General features: G+C 40.0%; 1 protein-coding gene across 5 annotated transcripts in view; it reads right to left on the bottom strand.

Annotated features, from left to right (window-relative positions):
* The window catches only part of SLC25A13 (solute carrier family 25 member 13), a 205,230-nt gene that overhangs the window by 172,387 nt on the left and 13,586 nt on the right, over positions 1-19,257 (bottom strand). For all 5 annotated transcript variants that reach the window (XM_055272642.2, XM_055272640.2, XM_063634731.1 and 2 more), the window contains one exon: positions 7,105-7,158. In XM_055272642.2, the coding sequence (XP_055128617.1) occupies positions 7,105-7,158 (54 nt within the window). The remainder of the gene's footprint in view (positions 1-7,104; positions 7,159-19,257) is intronic.

The following is a 19,257-nucleotide window of genomic DNA, read 5'->3' as shown; positions in this document are numbered from 1 at the left end:
GAGAATGGAACCAAGTTGGAAAACACTCTGCAGGATATTATCGAGGAGAACTTCCCCAACCTAGCCAGGCAAACCAACATTCAAATACAGGAAATACAGAGAACACCACAAAGATACTCCTCGAGAAGAGCAACTCCAAGACACATAATTGTCAGATTCACCAAAGTTGAAATGAAGGAAAAAATGTTAAGGGCAGACAGAGAGAAAGGTCGGGTTACCCACAAAGGGAAACCCATCAGACTAACAGCTGATCTCTCAGCAGAAACTGTACAAGCCAGAAGAGAGTGGGGGCCAATATTCAACATTCTTAAAGAAAAGAATTTTCAACCCAGAATTTCATATCCAGCCAAACTAAGCTTCATAAGGGAAGGAGAAATAAAATACTTTACAGACAAGAAAATGCTGAGAGATTTTGTCACCATCAGGTCTGCCCTAAAAGAGCTCCTGAAGGAAGCACTAAACATGGAAAGGAAAAACTGGTACCAGCCACTGCAAAAACATACCAAATTGTAAAGACCATTGATGCTAGGAAGAAACTGCATCAACTAACAAGCAAAATAACAAGCTAACATCATAAAGACAGGATCGAATTCACACATAACAATATTAACCTTAAATGTAAATGGTCTAAATGCTCCAATTAAAAGACACAGACTGGCAAATTGGATAGAGTCAAGACCCATCAGTGTGCTATATTCAGGAAACCCATCTCACATGCAGAGACACATATAGGCTCAAAATAAAGGGATGGAGGAAGATCTACCAAGCAAATGGAAAAAAAAAAGGCAGGGGTTGCAATCTTAGTCTCTGATAAAACAGACTTTAAACCAACAAAGATCAAAAGAGACAAAGAAGGCCATTACATAATGGTAAAGAGATCAATTCAACAAGAAGAGCTAACTATCCTAAATATATATGCACCCGACACAGGAGCACCCAGATTCATAAAGCAAGTCCTTCCAGACCTAAAAAGAGACTTAGACTCCCACACAGTAATAACGGGAGACTTTAACACCCCACTGTCAACATTAGACAGATCAACGGGACAGAAAGTTAACAAGGATATCCAGGAATTGAACTCAGCTCTGCACCAAGCAGACCTAATAGACATCTACAGAACTCTCCACCCCAAATCAACAGAATATACATTCTTGTCAGCACCACATGGCACTTACTCCAAAACTGACAACATGGTTGGAAGTAAAGTACTCCTCAGCAAATGTAAAAGAACAGAAATTATAACAAACTGTCTCTCAGACCACAGTGCAATCAAACTAGAACTCAGGATTAAGAAACTCACTCAAAACCGCTCAACTACATGGAAACTGAACAACCTGCTCCTGAATGACTACTGGGTACATAACGAAATTAAGGCAGAAATAAAAATGTTCTTTGAAACCAATGAGAACAAAGACACAACATACCAGAATCTCTGGGACACATTTAAAGTAGTGTGTAGAGAGAAATCTACAGCACTAAATGCCCACAAGAGAAGCAGGAAACATCTAAAATTGACACCCTAACATCACAATTAAAAGAGCTAGAGAAGCAAGAGCAAACACATTCAAAAGCTAGCAGAAGGCAAGAAAAAACTAAGATCAGAGCAGAACTAAAGGAAATAGAGACACAAAAAAACCTTCAAAAAATCAATGAATCCAGGAGATGGTTTTTTGAAAAGATCAACAAAATTGATAGACCGCTAGCAAGATTAATAAAGAAGAAAAGGGAGAAGAATCAAATAGACGCAATAAAAAATGAGAAAGGGAATATCATCACTGATCCCACAGAAATACAAACTACCATCAGAGAATATTATTAACACCTCTACGCAAATAAACTAGAAAATCTAGAAGAAATGGATAAATTCCTCGACACATACACCCTCCCAAGACTAAAGCAGGAAGAAGTTGAATCCCTGAATAGATCAATAACAGGATCTGAAATTGAAGCAATAATTAATAGCCTACCAACCAAAAAAAGTCCAGGACCAGACAGATTCACAGCCAAATTCTACCAGAGGTACAAGGAGGAGCTGGTACCATTCCTTCTGAAACTATTCCAATCAACAGAAAAAGAGGGAATCCTCCCTAACTCATTTTATGAGGCCAGCATCATCCTGATACCAAAGCCTGGCAGAGACACAACCAAAAAAGAGAATTTTAGACCAATATCACTGATGAACATCGATGCAAAAATCCTCAATAAAATACTGGCAAACTGAATCCAGCAGCATATCAAAAAGCTTATCCACCATGATCAAGTGGGCTTCATCACTGGGATGCAAGGCTGGTTCAACATATGAAAAGCAATAAATGTAATCCAGCATATAAACAGAACCAAAGACAAAAACCACACGATTATCTCAATAGATGCAGAAAAGGCCTTTGACAAAATTCAACAGCCCTTCATGCTAAAAACTCTCAATAAATTAGATAAAGATGGGACGTATCTCAAAATAATAAGAGCTTTCTATGACAAACCCACAGCCAATATCATACTAAATGGGCAAAAACTGGAAGCATCCTTTGAAAGCTGGCATGAGACAGGGATGCCCTCTCTCACCACTCCTATTCAACATAGTGTTGGAAGTCCTGGCCAGGGCAATCAGGCAGGAGAAAGAAATAAAGGGTATTCATTTAGGAAAAGAGGAAGTTAAATTGTCCTGTTTGCAGATGACATGACTGTATATTTAGAAAACTCCATCATCTCAGCCTCAAATCTCCTTAAGCTGATAAGCAACTTCAGCAAAGTCTCAGGATACAAAATCAATGTGCAAAAATCACAAGCATTCTTATACACCAATAACAGACAAACAGTGAGCCAAATCATGAGTGAACTCCCATTCACAATTGCTTCAAAGAGAATAAAATACCTAGGAATCCAACTTACAAGGGATGTGAACGACTTCTTCAAGGAGAACTGCAAACCACTACTCAACGAAATAAAAGAGGATACAAACAAATGGAAGAACATTCCATGCTTATGGATAGGAAGAACCAATATCGTGAAAATGGCCATACTGCCCAAGGTAATTTATAGATTCAATGCCATCCCCATCAAGCTACCAATGACTTTCTTCACAGAATTGGAAAAAACTACTTTAAAGTTCATATGGAACCAAAAAAGAGCCCGCATTGGCAAGTCAATCCTAAGCTAAAAGAACAAAGCTGGAGGCATCACGCTACCTGACTTCAAACTATACTACAAAGCTACAGTAACCAAAACAGCATGGTACTGGTACCAAAACAGAGATATAGACCAATGGAACAGAACAGAGGCCTCAGAAATAATACCACACATCTACAATCATATGATCTTTGACAAACCTGACAAAAACAAGAAATGGGGAAAGGATTCCCTATTTAATAAATGGTGCTGGGAAAACTGGCTAGCCATATGTAGAAAGCTGAAACTGGATCCCTTCCTTAAACCTTATACAAAAATTAATTCAAGATGGATTAAAGACTAAAATGTTAGACCTAAAACCATAAAAACCCTTGAAGAAAACCTAGGCAATACCATTCAGGACACAGGCATGGGCAAGGATTTCATGTCTAAAAGACCAAAAGCAATGGCAACAAAAGTCAAAATTGACAAATGGGATCTAATTAAACTAAAGAGCTTCTGCACAGCAAAAGAAACTACCATCAGAGTGAACAGGCAACCTACAGAATGGGAGAAAATTTTTGCAATCTACTCATCTGACAAAGGGCTAATATCCAGAACCTACAAAGAACTCAAACAAACTCACAAGAAAAAAACAAACAACCCTATCAACAAGTGGGCAAAGGATATGAACAGACACTTCTCAAAAGAAGACATTTATGCAGCCAACAGACACATGAGAAAATGCTCATCATCACTGGCCATCAGAGAAATGAAAATCAAAACCACAATGAGATACCATCTCACACCAGTTAGAATGATGATCATTAAAAAGTCAGGAAACAACAGGTGCTGGAGAGGATGTGGAGACACAGGAACACTTTTACACTGTTGGTGGGAGTGTAAACTAGTTCAACCATTGTGAAAGACAGTGTGGCGATTCCTCAAGGATCTAGAAGTAGAAATACCATTTGACCCAGCAATCCCATTACTGGGTATATACCCAAAGGATATAAATCATGCTGCTATAAAGGCACATGCACATGTATGTTTATTGCGGCACTATTCACAATAGCAAAGACTTGGAACTAACCCAAATGTCCAACAATGATAGACTGGATTAAGAAAATGTGGCACATATACACCATGGAATACTATGCAGCCATAAAAAAGGATGAGTTAATGTCCTTTGCAGGCACATGGATGAAGCTCGAAACCATCATTCTCAGCAAACTATCACAAGAACAAAAAAACAAACACCACATGTTCTCACTCATAGGTGGGAATTGAACAATGAGAACACTTGGACACAGGAAGGGGAACATCACACACCAGGGCCTGTTGTGGGGTGGAGAGAGGGGGGAGGGAAAGCATTAGGAGATATACCTAATGTAAATGATGAGTTAATGGGTGCAGCACACCAACATGGCTCATGTATACACATGTAACAAACCTGCACGTTGTGCACATGTACCCTAGAACTTAAAGTATAAGAAAAAATAATAATAAAATAAAAATACAAAAATTAACCAGGCATGGTGGTGCATGACTATAATCCCAGCTACTCGGAAGGCTGAGGCATGAGAATCACTTGAACCCGGGAGATGGAGGTTGCAGTGAGCTGATATAGAGCAACCTGCACTCCAGCCTGGGAGACACAGTGAGACTCCGTCTCAAAAAAAACAAAAAAAAAACAACAACAAAAAAAGTAACTCTACACTGTATTTCTGGGCTAAAAACAAATTTATAAAGAATCTTGCTTTGTTTTTAAGAGACAGGGTCTCACTCTGTCATCCAGGCTGGAGTGTGGTGGCACATTCATAGCTCACTGAAGCCTCAAATTCCTAGACTCAAGCCATCCTCCTGCCTCAGCCTCTCACTGGGATTACAGGTGTCCAGAATCCTGATTTTTTATGTATAATCCAAATCTCCTTACAAATGTGTCCTTTTTTTTCCTCGCCACAAAACTATCCCTGCTTTTAATTCATTTTCTTTTGGAGTCTTTATTTCTCCTTTACTTAAATCATTACTTAATTTCAAGCATTTACTGAATCAATATGTAACACATACCAGATGCAGGACACCTTTCATGTAAGTTACCTCACTGAATCGTTACAATTTTAAAAAATGTTTTATTATGAAAATGTTCAGGCCGGGTGTGGTGGCTCACACCTGTAATCCCAGCACTTTGGGAAGCCAAGGCGTGCAGATCACCTGAGGTCAGGAGTTCAAAACCAGCCTGATCAAAATGGTGAAACCCCGTCTCTACTAAAAACACAAAATTAGCCCGGTGTGGTGGCACATGCCTGTAATCCCAGCTGCTCGGGAGCCTGAAAATCACTTGAACCCGAGAGGTGGAGGTTGCAGTGAGCTGAGAAAGCGCCACTGCACTCCAGCCTGGGCAACAGGAGTGAAACTCTGTCTCAAAAAAAAAAAAAAAAGAAAAGAAAATTTTTCAAACATACACAAAGTAGAGAGAACAGTATAATAAACCCAATATTCCATTTCCCAATTTCAAAAGTTATCATCATACTGCCTACTCATTTTCCTCAACCCAACAAAACTGGATTATTTAAAAGCAAATCTCAGAAATGGTAGTCTCATCTGTAAATGTTTCAGTGTATATCTCTAAAACATAGACTCTGTATTTCCCATAATGAGAATATTATCAGCCTAAACATCAATTAATACCAATTCCTTAATATCAAATATCCTGTCCATGTCCAAAGTCCTTTATGTCTCAATTAGTTTTAATAGCAACACATTGTAATGAGGAAAGAGAGGCTCATAGATTTAATACCTTTCTACACCATATTCAGTACACATCAAATTTCTCAGTTGACACCCTGGTCCTCTTTCCATACAACTCAGCTGCCTTTTCATAATGTTTAGAAAGACATATATATATATATATATATATATATATATATATATATATATATATATAAAAAATATGTGTGTATATATATATAATATGTGTGTGTATATATATATATATAAAAAATATGTGTATATATATGATCTTACAAAAGTGGCCTTTTCTTTTCTGAGTACTTTAATTTCCGCTGAATAACATAAAGGTTTTTCAGTGTCTGGAACCTGAGACAGACTTTTATTCTATTAATCATTCACTGCCCATTATCACAAAACAGGTGGAAATGTAAGATGCCAGTATAAGACACAAACTTCCATGGTGTCTGTTGTGCTCTAGTATCCACTATTATCCATACTGGAGCCTCCTCTCAGGATACCGCAATCATCATAAAGTGATGATAATGATGATGATAACAACAACAATAGGCTTCTACCAGGGAGAGACAGGATAGTCCCATGGATGAGTGAAGGATTACTGAGATGTTTACAATGAGCTTTAAACTTCCTAGGAGAAAAAGCTATACGGGTCAATCCTGGAAAGGTAAATGGGTTGCAAAACTCAGTACTCCAGCAACTGCTTTTATTCACATACCTTACACCACATGAGATAAAAGAAATTAAAATATAAACCATGTTGTCATCACAGTCGCCTACATTTTAAAAAGCAGATGTATTTGTAAGGCTCTCCCCTCTTAAGACATGTTGGGATTTTCTTTTTTTTTTTTCTTGAGACAGTCTTGCTCTGTCGCCCAGGCTGGAGTGCAGTGGCACGATCTCAGCTCACTGCAACCTCCGCCTCCCAGGTTCAAGCGATTCTCCCGCCTCAGCCTCCTGAGTAGCCGGGATTACAGGCACGTGCCACCACACCTGGCTAGTTTTTGTACTTTTAGTAAAGATGGAGTTTCACCATGTTGGCCAGGCTGGTCTCAAACTCCTGACCTCAGGGGATCCGCCTGCCTCCGCCTCCCAAAGTGCTGGGATTACAGGCGTGAGCCATCGTGATGGGCTGACACTTTGGGATTTTTTTAAAATACGACAGTGAAATAAAGAGCTGTTTGAAAATCATCTTTAAAAGTTATAGAACACAAATTAAACGAGAAACAAAATACATTCCTTTATACTGACCTTCAAAAATATTGTTCTAAGCTCAGCTGGCTCTGCTCTCTTGGTTAAAGCCACCTATAAATAAACATAAAAATGTTTATGTTATTACAACAAAGCTGAGAAATCAAGCTAGCCGACTAAAGGAAAATAAATCTCAGATTAAAAATCAGTGCATTTCATTTTTGTACTTAAATACCATGTTGCCCCAGTGCATAAACTATGCCCCCTTCCCATTTTAAATTAGACTCCTTATGTAGCTTCTAAAATGATAAAATGTGATGCAAGGAACCAGTAGCAAAAGCTCTTAATAGCTAATGTTGAATGTATATCATTTCTTAAAAAGAAAAGGTGAAACATTGCAAACACCTGGCATTTTTTACTTATAATCCAGTGTAAACCATGCCCTTTCACAGGAGAATTTAAGTATACAAATGTTTGTCAACTATGCAAGAGAACATATTTCTTTTTTTTTTTTTTTTTTTTTTTGAGACAGAGTCTCTCTCTGTTGCCCAGGCTGGAGTGCAGTGGTGCAATCTCGGCTCACTGCAACCTCCGCCTCCCAGGTTCAAACAATTCTCCTGCCTCAGCCTTCTGAGTAGCAGGGATTGCAGGCGTGTACTACCACTCCCAGCTAATTTATGTATTTTTAGTAGAGATAGGGTTTCACCATGTTGGCCAGGCTGGTCTCAAACTCCTGACCTCAAGTGATCTGCCCGCCTCAGCCTCCCAAAGTGCTAAGATTACAGGCGTGAGCCATCATGCCCAGCCAAGAGAACATATTTCTTAAAGAAGTCAGTGAACTAGGGAAATCATATTAACTCAAGGGAGTTACTACTCACTGTTTCACCATGAACAGGCATGTATACCTCACTACCTGGGCATGCCAAAGAACCTCTCCTCCTCTCCTCAGTTTTTAATTAATAAATCATAAGTCTCCAAAGGTATGATATTATTCTACATATTTTAGAAATACAAGTGGCTGTGGTTACCTTTGAAGAGCAAAAATTGACAGATTAGCTCAGAATGGGTGTTGTGCTTAATTCTCCAGGCCACAAAGTCCAAAAACATCGCTGGGGAAAAGCAAGACAAACTTGAACATGGCTTCCCCAGGCCAACACAAAAGAGCCCTTATGTGGAACCAAACAGTGGGTTTATTCAATGTCCCAACACCCAATCCTGCTAGCAAAAAACGTCATGAGACTGGGTTCTCACCAAGCACAGAGTCACCCCATGATGAAGCCAAGGAGAGGTTCCTGGAACCACCCAACACTGGACCCATGTTGCTATCCACAGGGAGACTTATGCAAATTGTCCTAAATCCCTTCTGTGAGCTAGCGAAGGCTGTTCTGAGATCTTTGGACAATGAGTTCTCTGTCTCTAAATATGGAACTGCCTGAGCTCCTAGGCTCTCCGATGTCAGGAATAATTTTATTAACTAATCACTAGAATGGGAGTAGTGTTTCTGAAACCAGATGGTTGGTCACCTTGTTTCCCAAAGCAAGACTGATAACTCTTCATTTCAGCTGAGTGCTTGTAACCACCAAGGCTATTTCTAAGAATTTGTAATACTTTTTTTCTTTTTTTGAGATGGAGTTTCACTCTTGTTGCCCAGGCTGGAGTGCAATGATGCAATCTCAGCTCACTGCAACCTCAGCCTCCCAGGTTCAAACGATTCCCCTGCCTCAGCCTCCCAAGTAGTTGGGATTACAGGCATGCACCACCATGGCCTGCTAATTTTTTATTTTTAGTACAGATGGGGTTTTATCATGTTGGCCAGGCTGGTCTCCAACTCGTGACCTCAGGTGATCTGCCCACCTCTGACTCCCAAAACGCTGGGATTACAGGCATGAGCTACTGCACCCTGCCATGAATTTTTAATCTTTTAAAAAATCCTGAATTAGTAAGTGTTCTCTGCTGTTTAATAGAGGAGAAGAAAATGTACTGCTAGTTAACCTAAGATGAATGGCTCTGCTGCCCTAAAAGCTTCAGAGAGGGCTCCCTCCTCTCAGGTCTCTATTCTGAGAAAGGTAGGGTAGGACAAACACAAGAGAAGATGGGACAGCATAAAAATGCCTCCATCCTCCACTTTAAGAGCAGAAAAATCCCCTCCTTGATGGTAAGAGTCCCACATCTCATGGAAGTGCATAACACTTTTTTCAAAAGCATATGGCACCCTAAGTTCTTAACTGTTTTCCTCTTAAAAGCAAAATAAATTTTCCACAAAATGAAGTATTCTTGCTGTCTCTAAATACCACATCCTTTAAAATAGAATTAATTCTTTATGCCATGAACTTTGTAAGGTCTTCCCTGGGCAATGCTATTTCAGAGTGAACTTCCCCTGCCCTAAATTCTCATAGCACATATCTGCTTAAGGATCCTGAAATGTATATTCAGTGCTCCCCATCAGAACTACACCTCAAAGGGGGAAAAAAAAGTGTTCACTTTGTAACCCTCTCAGGGTCTAGGGCAGAGAACACAAATCAAAATAAAGAGAATGGCCCAACACTTATAAAGCATGTTGCCTAACATTTACAGTTTTCTAAGCATGACTATTATCTCATTGGATTCTCATTGCAAATCAAGAGTCAGATAGGATGGATATTACTGCCCTAATTTTACAGAAGAGGAAACCAAAGCTTAGAAAGCATCAATTATTTCCCCCAAAAAGTCAGATTAAGTGCCAATCTGTGCTGACATTTCTAAATGTTTTCTGAGCTGAGATCAGATCCCAAATACTCCATCTCTTACCGCAGTGGCCTTCCTACAGACCCACATTACAGGCAGCTTCAAAGAGATGATAACTTACATTAGCTGGCAATATAATACAGTCATGCATCACTTAACAACAGGATAACATTCTGAAAAATGAATTGTTAAGTGATTTCATCACTGTGTGAACATCATATAGTGTACTTATACAAACCTAGATGGTGTAGCCTACTACATACCTAGGCAAATGAGATAGCCTATTGCTCCTAGGCTATAAATCTATACAGCATGTTACTATACTGAGTACTGTAGGCAACTGTAAAACGAGTATCTAAACATAGAAAAGGTATGGTAAAAATATGGTTTTAAAAGATAAAAAGTGGAACACCTGTACAGGGCAGCTCCATTATAATTTATGGGGCCACCATCATATATGCAGTCCTTCACTGACGAAAACATCCTTATGTGGTACATGACGGCAATACAGTACAAGCCTAAAAATCAAAACTCTCCCAATTTCTCCTAACAGTGTGTAGTGTCTGTCCAATGCTGTGATTAAGGACATGATCTTACAGGAATGGTGGCTCATACCTATAATCCCAGCACTTTGGGAGGCCAAGGTGGGAGGATCACTTGAGCCCAGGAGTTTGAGACCAGCCTGGGCAACATAGTGACACCCCATCTTCATTTAAAAAAAAAAGAACATGGCCTTAGTGTCAGATCATCCTCAAATAGGGAGCAGGACCACCCTCATAAACTCACTGGCCATGTGACTTGGAGGCCCTGATCTGTCAGCCTCACTTTCCTCATTTATAAAACGGGGAGTCCTAGACAGCTAGAAAAGTAATATGAGATAATTACACAAAGTGCTTAGCACCAAAAGGGCCACACAATTAAAGTGCTCAATAAATGGTATCTATTACTATTTGTATTATTTATCCAAAGATGTTTATGTTCTACCATGTTTACTCCTTAAGAAATCTAAATGATGGGTAAACTGGCTCATAATTTAGAAGGGAGAAATTAGCAAAAGAGAAGAGAAAGAAACTCATGGGTCTTCAAACACACTCACCAAACCGCTAAATAAACATTGTGGCCATCCTAACTCAACATTATCTCAGCTACCCTACACCCAACCCAGAGCTCCAGGTACAGCAAATGGTTAATGATCACCACAAGATTTCTCTGAGGCCCACTAAAATTTGGCTCAGGTCCTGGTACATTCTATTTAAGGATAGATAAGTATGGTTCAACAGGGGATGGATTCAGAAAAATTACTACCAGCCTCCTGGGCCTCATCTCTACAGTAATTCCATCTATTATTCACCAGTCAAATGCTGTATGGCTGTTTGGAATTTCCATTTATACTGCTACCTCCCATTCCTATCTTCTTAAGTGTCATTGCTATGAATGAAGAACACTTACACAACTTAATTGAAGACAATGCAAAGTTACAATGAGATGTACCAGTTTTCTGAAGGTGTATTTCAATGAATTCTACCTGGTGGCAAAACCAATACCCAGGAAGTTCTATGAGCTGGAAAAAGGAAGCCACAGAAATCTAGCCACCCTTTTAAAGTCAATTCAGAACAGCTGCTCAGCATGCATACTTTGCATCACATAAGCTTGGAATTATTAGACTTAGTTCATTCTTGGGCTTTAGAAGTCTGGAATTATTAGACTTAGTTCATTCTTGGGGTTTAGAAGAGTCACCAAACTTTAGATTGTTTCCAGAAGGCTTAATTTCACTGTTACATTTTTTTCTCATATATTAATAGCATGTAAATATTTACAGCTACTATTGTTATAACTGCCTGATTTTCTTTATCATTCTTCTTCTGAATTTGCATTTGTAAGAATAGATTCTGACATTAAAACAAAAATTTTATATCAAGAATTTTAAATCAAGTAACTGGTTTTCAAACATACAGAGTAAATCACTAAGAAGAAAGGGGTCCTTTACAGATTACTATGAAATATTATTTGCTAACAGGATAAAGAATTTTGTTGAAATTTGATAACATTTTACTCTGATTCCAAATTTAAGGGAAAAAGAGAGGGTTTTGGTGGGTTTTTTTTTCGTTGGGGGTCTCACTGTGTCACTCAGGCTGGAGTGCAGTGGTGCGATCATGGCTCACTGCAGCCTCACACTCCTGGGCTCAACAATCCTCCCACCTCAGCCTCCTGAGTAGCTGAGGCTAAATGCATGTGTCACTAGGCCCTACTAATTTTTTAATTTTTTTGTAGAGACAGTCTCACTATGTTGCTCAAGCTAGTCTCAAACTCCTGGCCTCAAGTGATCCTTCCATCTTGGCCTCCCAAAGTGCTGGGTTTACAAGAATGAGCCACCATGTCTGGCCCAGGAAGGGGCAATGTTGGAACAGAAAAACTCTATGCATAGTTTCTTCCATAAACGGGGAAAAGTCTATCATTATTTAACTTTAGTATGGAAATTTCAGGTCGATTCAATGAGTCTATGCTCCACAGGAGCAAAATTTCAGAATCACTGAATATGTAAAACTTTTTGACAAGATAAACACTGGTTATAATTGTGTAAGTCATCAACAGCGTTTGCAAAACACATACTAGGTAGGTACATCCTAGAAATAAAAAGAAAAACAATAACACAATTTCAAGAACTAGTGTTTTTAAAAAGGCAGGGGGTGGGGGAGAACATGGCAAGAAGAATAAGAAAGTTATCTTTCAGGACAAATGAATTCACTCTCATTCTAATATGAGTTAGAGCAGCCATAGGTAAGCGGTCACCAGAAAAGATATTCCTACCTGTAGGAATATTTTTTAAACAGACTTTCTTACAATGGAATCAAGCCACAGTTGCGGGCTCATTAACAAATCACAGTGGTACAGAATGGTGTATTCAAAATAGTTGTCAGATCTAACAGAGGATGGTGGTGAAGAATATAAGAAAACCTACATGAAAATAAGAAATGTTAATTTGAAAAATAAAATGCAAAGGAAAGCAAAGCTCTCTTTCACTGGGAGGCTCTAGAGATATGAGACCACCATGTCTGTGAGGGCACCTTACTCCTCAGATCATCCCCAGCTCTGGCAAAGATCAGGAAACAAAGTAGATGCTCCGGAAGTGCTGAATATAGAATAAAGTCTTTCAGGTCAGTAAAAATCTGACATTTACAATGAAAATAGGCAACTCTCTTCAGATCAATGGCTCTCAAAGTGTGGAGACCATCAGCATCACCTGGGAACTTTTAAAAATACAAATTATCACGCCTATCCCAGACCCACAGAATCAGAAACTGGGTGAGGCCCAGCAATCCCCTATGATTTAACAAGCCCTCCAGGTGACCCTGATGCAGTTAAAGTTTAAGAACCACAGCTTTAGATAATGTCCAATTTTACTGTACTGATTACAAGTCTTAGGTTCTCAATCCTCGCTGCATATTCAAGTCCCCTGAGGTACTGTTAGATTTTACAAAACCCAAACCATACCAAAGGTCAATCAAATAAGAATTTTTAGAATGGGTATCTTTAGAGCTCCCTCAAGAAATTACGATGTGTGGGTGGGCTGAGAACAACTGCATTAGAACCCAAGGCCTAACATCAGCTGCTACGTCACCAACTGTACAGCACAGCCCTTCCTCGGCAATACTTCCCCAGTCACCCTCCCAAACCTGAAACATCTGAAAGCCAAGACAAGCACAGACTTACACTGAAAATTCTACCATCATAAAGTAAATATTTGCCTTAGATGAGAAATACAAACTCAAAGACGTAGCTCATCAAAAGCAAGCTTCTGGGTGTGTGTGTGGGTGGGTGGATGTAAATAAGCATGCAGTGACAAGCAGGAAAGGGAGACAGAAGGAGAAACAGTCCTGCTTAGTCTTTTGAAACTGAGGAAATAGTGCATTAGGTGGTCCTGAATCCCAAAGAAAAGCATTCTTGGGTGTAATCTAACCACTTAGAAGCTGGGGCCCACCTCCTTCTTTATCTTCCTATCCTAGAGACACTAGAAGGCTAAAACTACAATTCCCAGACTCCCTTGCTGCTATGCAGCCTATGTGCCATCAATTAGATGAAATTGAGTGAGATTTGGCAAATGTTTGGGAGTTGGGGGTTACCTTCTGCTGTTTCTGCCAAGCAAGAACCATTGCTGGAAGGGTCTAGTTTTCCTGTGGCAACCCCCTGCCCTCCCATGTCAGTGACCACATGGTCCTAAAACACTCTCTACTTGGCAGGCAGCATTGTGACTGCACAGGAGGTCACTGCTGTCTTGGTGGACTGCTCTGCTTGAGACTCTAGATATCATTCTTTAGAGCTCAACCTCAAGTCTGTTTCTTCACCTTCCCAACAAGTTGTGTAAGCCATTTAATACCCTGTAATAAATCTCTCTCTGCTTAAACCAGCTAGAGTAGATTCTGTTCTCTGCAAGTGAGCCCTGACCAATACAATCAGTAACTGCAAAAGAAGGTTTGGAATTCCCTAAAACCACAGTTACCATTAACTTGGGAAGAAGAAAAAGGTATCTCAAACTTAAGAAAATAATTTTTTATTGAAACCACTGAGTCACTCATCCTTCATCCTACAGTTTCCCTAAGACCTAATAAATGAAGAGCAGTCATTATGGAAAAAGTTACTGAAATATAAATTAGTATAAAGACAAGATGCCCTGTTAAGCATTCTTCAAACCACAACATTTCTATGTAATCAGCTGGCAAAACTTCATTTCACTCAACAGTTGACTTATAAAGTATCAGACACCACAAATGTTAACCCACTGGGTAACCACACCAGCAAGTCATTTCAGAGGCACTAGAGATGTTTATCAGAAGGATTCAGTAGGTTGTGATGTATGTTAGATTTCACTCTGCTTTGTTGTAGACAAACAAACTATAAAGCCATCATCATTAAAATTCTGATATTAAGAGGCAGAGTATAAGTTAAGAATGAATGGTGGTGTTTTAGCTGGGTTCTGTTATGCCAAAAGAGCCTGAAACATACTAGTTCTGGATTTTACTATTATTGTTATTAAGCTGACCTCTACCCGCTAGATGTGAGTAGCAACCCCTTCCCCAACAAGCTGCGACAACCAAAAAACTGTCTCCAGAGGTTGCTAAAAGAAATCCCCTTGGGGGCCAAACTACCCCACCAACCAGCTAACAACCACTCCTTAGATGGTGATGCTCTACTTGCTTATCCATGCAACACAATCACCTATGGGAAGGCTATAGTGTACCAGGCCCAGGCCAGGCATCGAGCAGAAAACACCCAATAAATCAGAAACCCTGCCCCAAGCAGGGAAAGCTGACTTATCGACAAGTGGTTGGTACAAAATGTATGATGATACATGCTATCACAAGGCAGAGTGGCAGGAGAATTAATACACTAATTCTGCTAAAGTTGAGGGTCACAGAGGCGGTCTTTGGAGCCGGATCATTTATTGTTAATTATAACCATAACAATGACCAGCTAACTTTTACTGGGTCCTTAACTCTATGCCAGGCATTATGCTAATGACTTTATATCTTATTTCATTTAAATACTATATCATTAAAACTCTTTAAGGGGAAGAGTGAGTAATATCCCCATTTTTCAAACAACGAAGCTGAGGTACTAAAGAGTCTTAAGTGAATACTAGTAGATCACACAGCCAGAAATGACCCCTGAGCTCAGGTTATTTAGACACTAATTATAATACCTGGAGGATATTCCCAGAGTTTAGCAAGCAAAAAGGGGGACTTTAAAGCTACCTTTAAGAATCGAGCCACTGGACAACATTGTAACCATAACCAATTTAAAATAAATTCTTTTTAATTTGGCATTATGGTTCATAAATGCCCATGGCTCAGTAGAAGGCAGAAATGCCTAGTGCAGAATATTATTCTCCAGTATTTTATGCTGAATTCAGTCTCAATTTTTGTAAGCATCAAGGTTACAGTATAATTAAGAACCAGCTGCAATTGTAATTACCACGCCCAATATAATTTGTTACATATTAGCAAGTGTCAAATTACTACTGCTCCTTAAATGAATAAAAACTGATTGTGCTGTTCTGAAGACTGGGATGTATGTTCCCGATGGGGAACAAAGGAATATAAAAAGTATATGACGTATTTATAAAGCGCTGAAAGGCTCTACTTAGGAGATCACAAGTCGTTGAAGCCCAGATAATGCCATAAAAAGTTAAACGCTTCTGAGAGAGAGGAGCTAATTTAGTAAATATAGAGGAAGATGAAGCCAAAAATGAAAGGACAATGAAGAAGTTGCTTCCATTAAATATGCCTTACCTGTCCAAAATTCTGCTATGTATCAACCTCATCTAACTGAAGCACAGTCAAGAACCAGAAGGAAACAAAAAGGAAAAGGAAAGGGGCTCTCTGCACAGCTGGAGGCTCATCTCAAAGACGACACACCATCTCACTTGAGTGAGCCCTCCTGGGCCCTATTCCACAACTTTTGACATGACTCTAACGCTTTGCAAACATTAGCTCACTGACACTCTCAACAGCCCCTAGGAGTAGACACTGTTATGCCCATTTTACAGATGGGGAAACTGAGGCACAGAGCGGTTGAGTAACTTCCCCAAGTCACACAGTTAGCAAGTGGCAGAGCCCTAATTTGAGTGCAAATCTATGATTTAAGCCATTATGTGACACTGTCCTTCAGAGGAAAAGAAAGCACAGGATTGAGCAGGCAACAGAATCCAGAGATCAAAAGAAAATTAGGACACAGTCTGATTTCTGAGCATCCCCCAGTCTGACCTTCAGGGCAAGGGCAGGGAGCTTCCCATTTCAGATACAGCTGTGGTTATGACAGCCCAGTGCTTCTGACCCGCCTTGCTGTTCCCGGTTCTCCTCCCTTCTCCCAAACTTCTTACTGGTGTAAGAATAGAGAGCCTTGGGCCTGTGTGGCCAGACTTCTGACCTCTTGGGCAACTGCAGGATGGAGACTGATTGCCTTTTGAGCCTCAGCTCTCTTTCTCTTGTTCTCCTAGGATGCGAGTACAGCAGCCAAATGTTGAGCTTAGTCCCATCCACTTCTATCTTCTCTTTTGTGCCCTTCATCCTCCTGCATTTTCTTTTTGCCCTCTGATACCTCCCTAGTGCCCTATCATCTCTACCCCCAGGGACTCAGGAGATCATGCAGCAGAAGCAGAAAAAGGCAAATGAGAAGAAGGAGGAACCCAAGTAGCTTTGTGGCTTCACTCCAATCTCTCTTGCCCTTCACTTGTGTGCCTGGAGCCAGTCCCACCACACTCGCGTTTCCTCCCGTAGTGACCAGAGGTCCAAGCACCGAAGGCTTCCCTTTGCCATGTGTCTGCAGTGGGTCCCTTTTGTACTTCCTTCCCCTCAGGTAGCCTCTCTCCCTATGGGCCACTCCTGGGGTGAGGCGGTTCCCCTTCCTAGTGTTTTTTATTCCTGTGGGGCTTAAAAGTATTAAAGGTAGCTTTGCAATTCAAAAAAAAAAAAAAAAAAAGAAAATTGACACATCAATTGTAATGCATGAACCTTATTTACATGACAATTCAACAACTATTTTAAAAATTTTAAGACAATATGGGAAATGTGTACAACGTGTACAGAACACCTATTTGAAGATATTGAAGAATTATCACATTTTTTTAAAGTATAATAATGATATTGTGATTGTGCTTTGAAGAAATCTTGTTTAGAGATACATAAAATATTTACAGATATGATGGCCGAGTTTGCTTTGAAAAACATGTGGGGATGAATTAGCCAGGCATGGTGGCATGTGCCTGTAGTCCCAACTACTCAGGAGGCTGAGGTGGGAGGACTGTTGGTTGAGACTGCAGTGAGCCATAATCACGCCACTGCACTCCAGCCTGGGTGACAGAGCAACATCCTGTCTCCAAAAATAAAAATTTAATTAAAAAAAAAAAAAAAGTAGGGATGGAAGGAGGAAAGAGGGCATGGCATAAATGAAACAATACTGAGGCCGTAAATTGATGATTACTACTGGCTAGATAGGGAGATGAGGGTTAATTATACTATTCCAGTTTTATACTTTTTGGGAAATTTCCATAATGAGAAGTTTAAAAAATGATGCTGTTCTTTCAAGGACTAAGTCAAATGCCTCTTCCTCCAGGATTCTCCAACCAGATTCCCCTCATAGAATGTTTCCTATTTCATGAGCTTTGCAATGGAACATTTAAATCTGACTCCACTGCGGCTGGGCGCAGTGGCTCACGCCTGTAATCCCAGCACTTTGGGAGGCCGAGGCGAGCGGATCACCTGTGGTCAGGAGTTCAAGACCAGCCTGACCACCACGGAGAAACTCCGTCTCTACTAAAAATACAAAAATTTAGCCAGGCACGGTAGCACATGCCTGTAATCCCAGCTATTCTGGAGGCCGAGGTAGGAGAATCACTTGAACCAGGGTTCAAGAGGTTGCAGTGAGCAGAGATCGCGCCATTGCACTCTAGCCTGGGCAACGAGAGTGAAACTCCATCTCAAAAAACAAAACAAAACAAAACAAAAATCTGACTCCACTGTTAACCAGCAGCATGACCTCTTGTTTTCTCATCTGCTAAAAGTAAGAGAATAACGATTGAATGAAAACAGCACAACTTGAGACAATCTAGCAGCGCCTTGCTTCCCAGTTACTCTTCATATTCAGAGCAGCCTAGCTGATTGAGGCAGCAGCAGATACCTGAGCCCTGCGGGGAGGTGATCTTGGCTTTCTGAACTAATCAGATTTCCTCTGAAGGCTGAACCAGCAGATTCAGGCTGAATTAGCAGCAGGTCTCTCTAGCTGATGATGTGGCACTAGTGAAGGATCATGAACTCCTGGGGTTGAGCAACAAAAATTAAACTGGCTCCCTACCTTTCATCTTATACCAAAAGAACTACAGATGGATCAGAGTTAATCTTTAAAAGGAGAGAGAGAGAATTCCAAAAAGCACTAGAAAAACACACAGGTGGTTTCTTGTGTAATATTAAGTAGGGAAGCTGATTTCAAACATGACAAACTCAGAAACCAAATAATCCAGAAGCCATAAAGAAAAAAATGATAAATATTTGACATAACAATTTAAAAAGTGAATATAAATCAGTTAAACAACAACTGAGAAGAAAAACAACAACAAAATTTGCAATAGATAGGACAAAGGGGCAACGTTCTTCATTTACAAGCACTCTTAGAACAAATCAATGTGAAAAAGCAAATAAACCAATAGAAAATTGGGCAAAGGTCAAGACCAGGCTCTTCTCAAGTTGCTGTTGGACACCACAAATGGATTAACTGAAATCTCCATGAACCACCATGAAATAAGAATCTAGGACTGAGCTTTCACTTCTGGAACTGAGCTGGGAGGCAATGAAAAGATGGTGGCATCCTCAAACTCAGAATCAATATCAGCCTGCAATAAAATGAGTGTGTGAATTCTCAGAAGTGAATGAAACTCCTTGCCAGTGGGCACAACAAAGTCAAAGAAGAGACAGGATATCACCCTCTTGTCCTTCAAGC

The sequence above is a fragment of the Symphalangus syndactylus genome, chromosome 3, assembly GCF_028878055.3.
Source record: "Symphalangus syndactylus isolate Jambi chromosome 3, NHGRI_mSymSyn1-v2.1_pri, whole genome shotgun sequence".
Classification (NCBI taxonomy): Eukaryota; Metazoa; Chordata; class Mammalia; order Primates; family Hylobatidae; genus Symphalangus; species Symphalangus syndactylus.
This window is presented reverse-complemented; position numbering and strand designations above follow the sequence as displayed.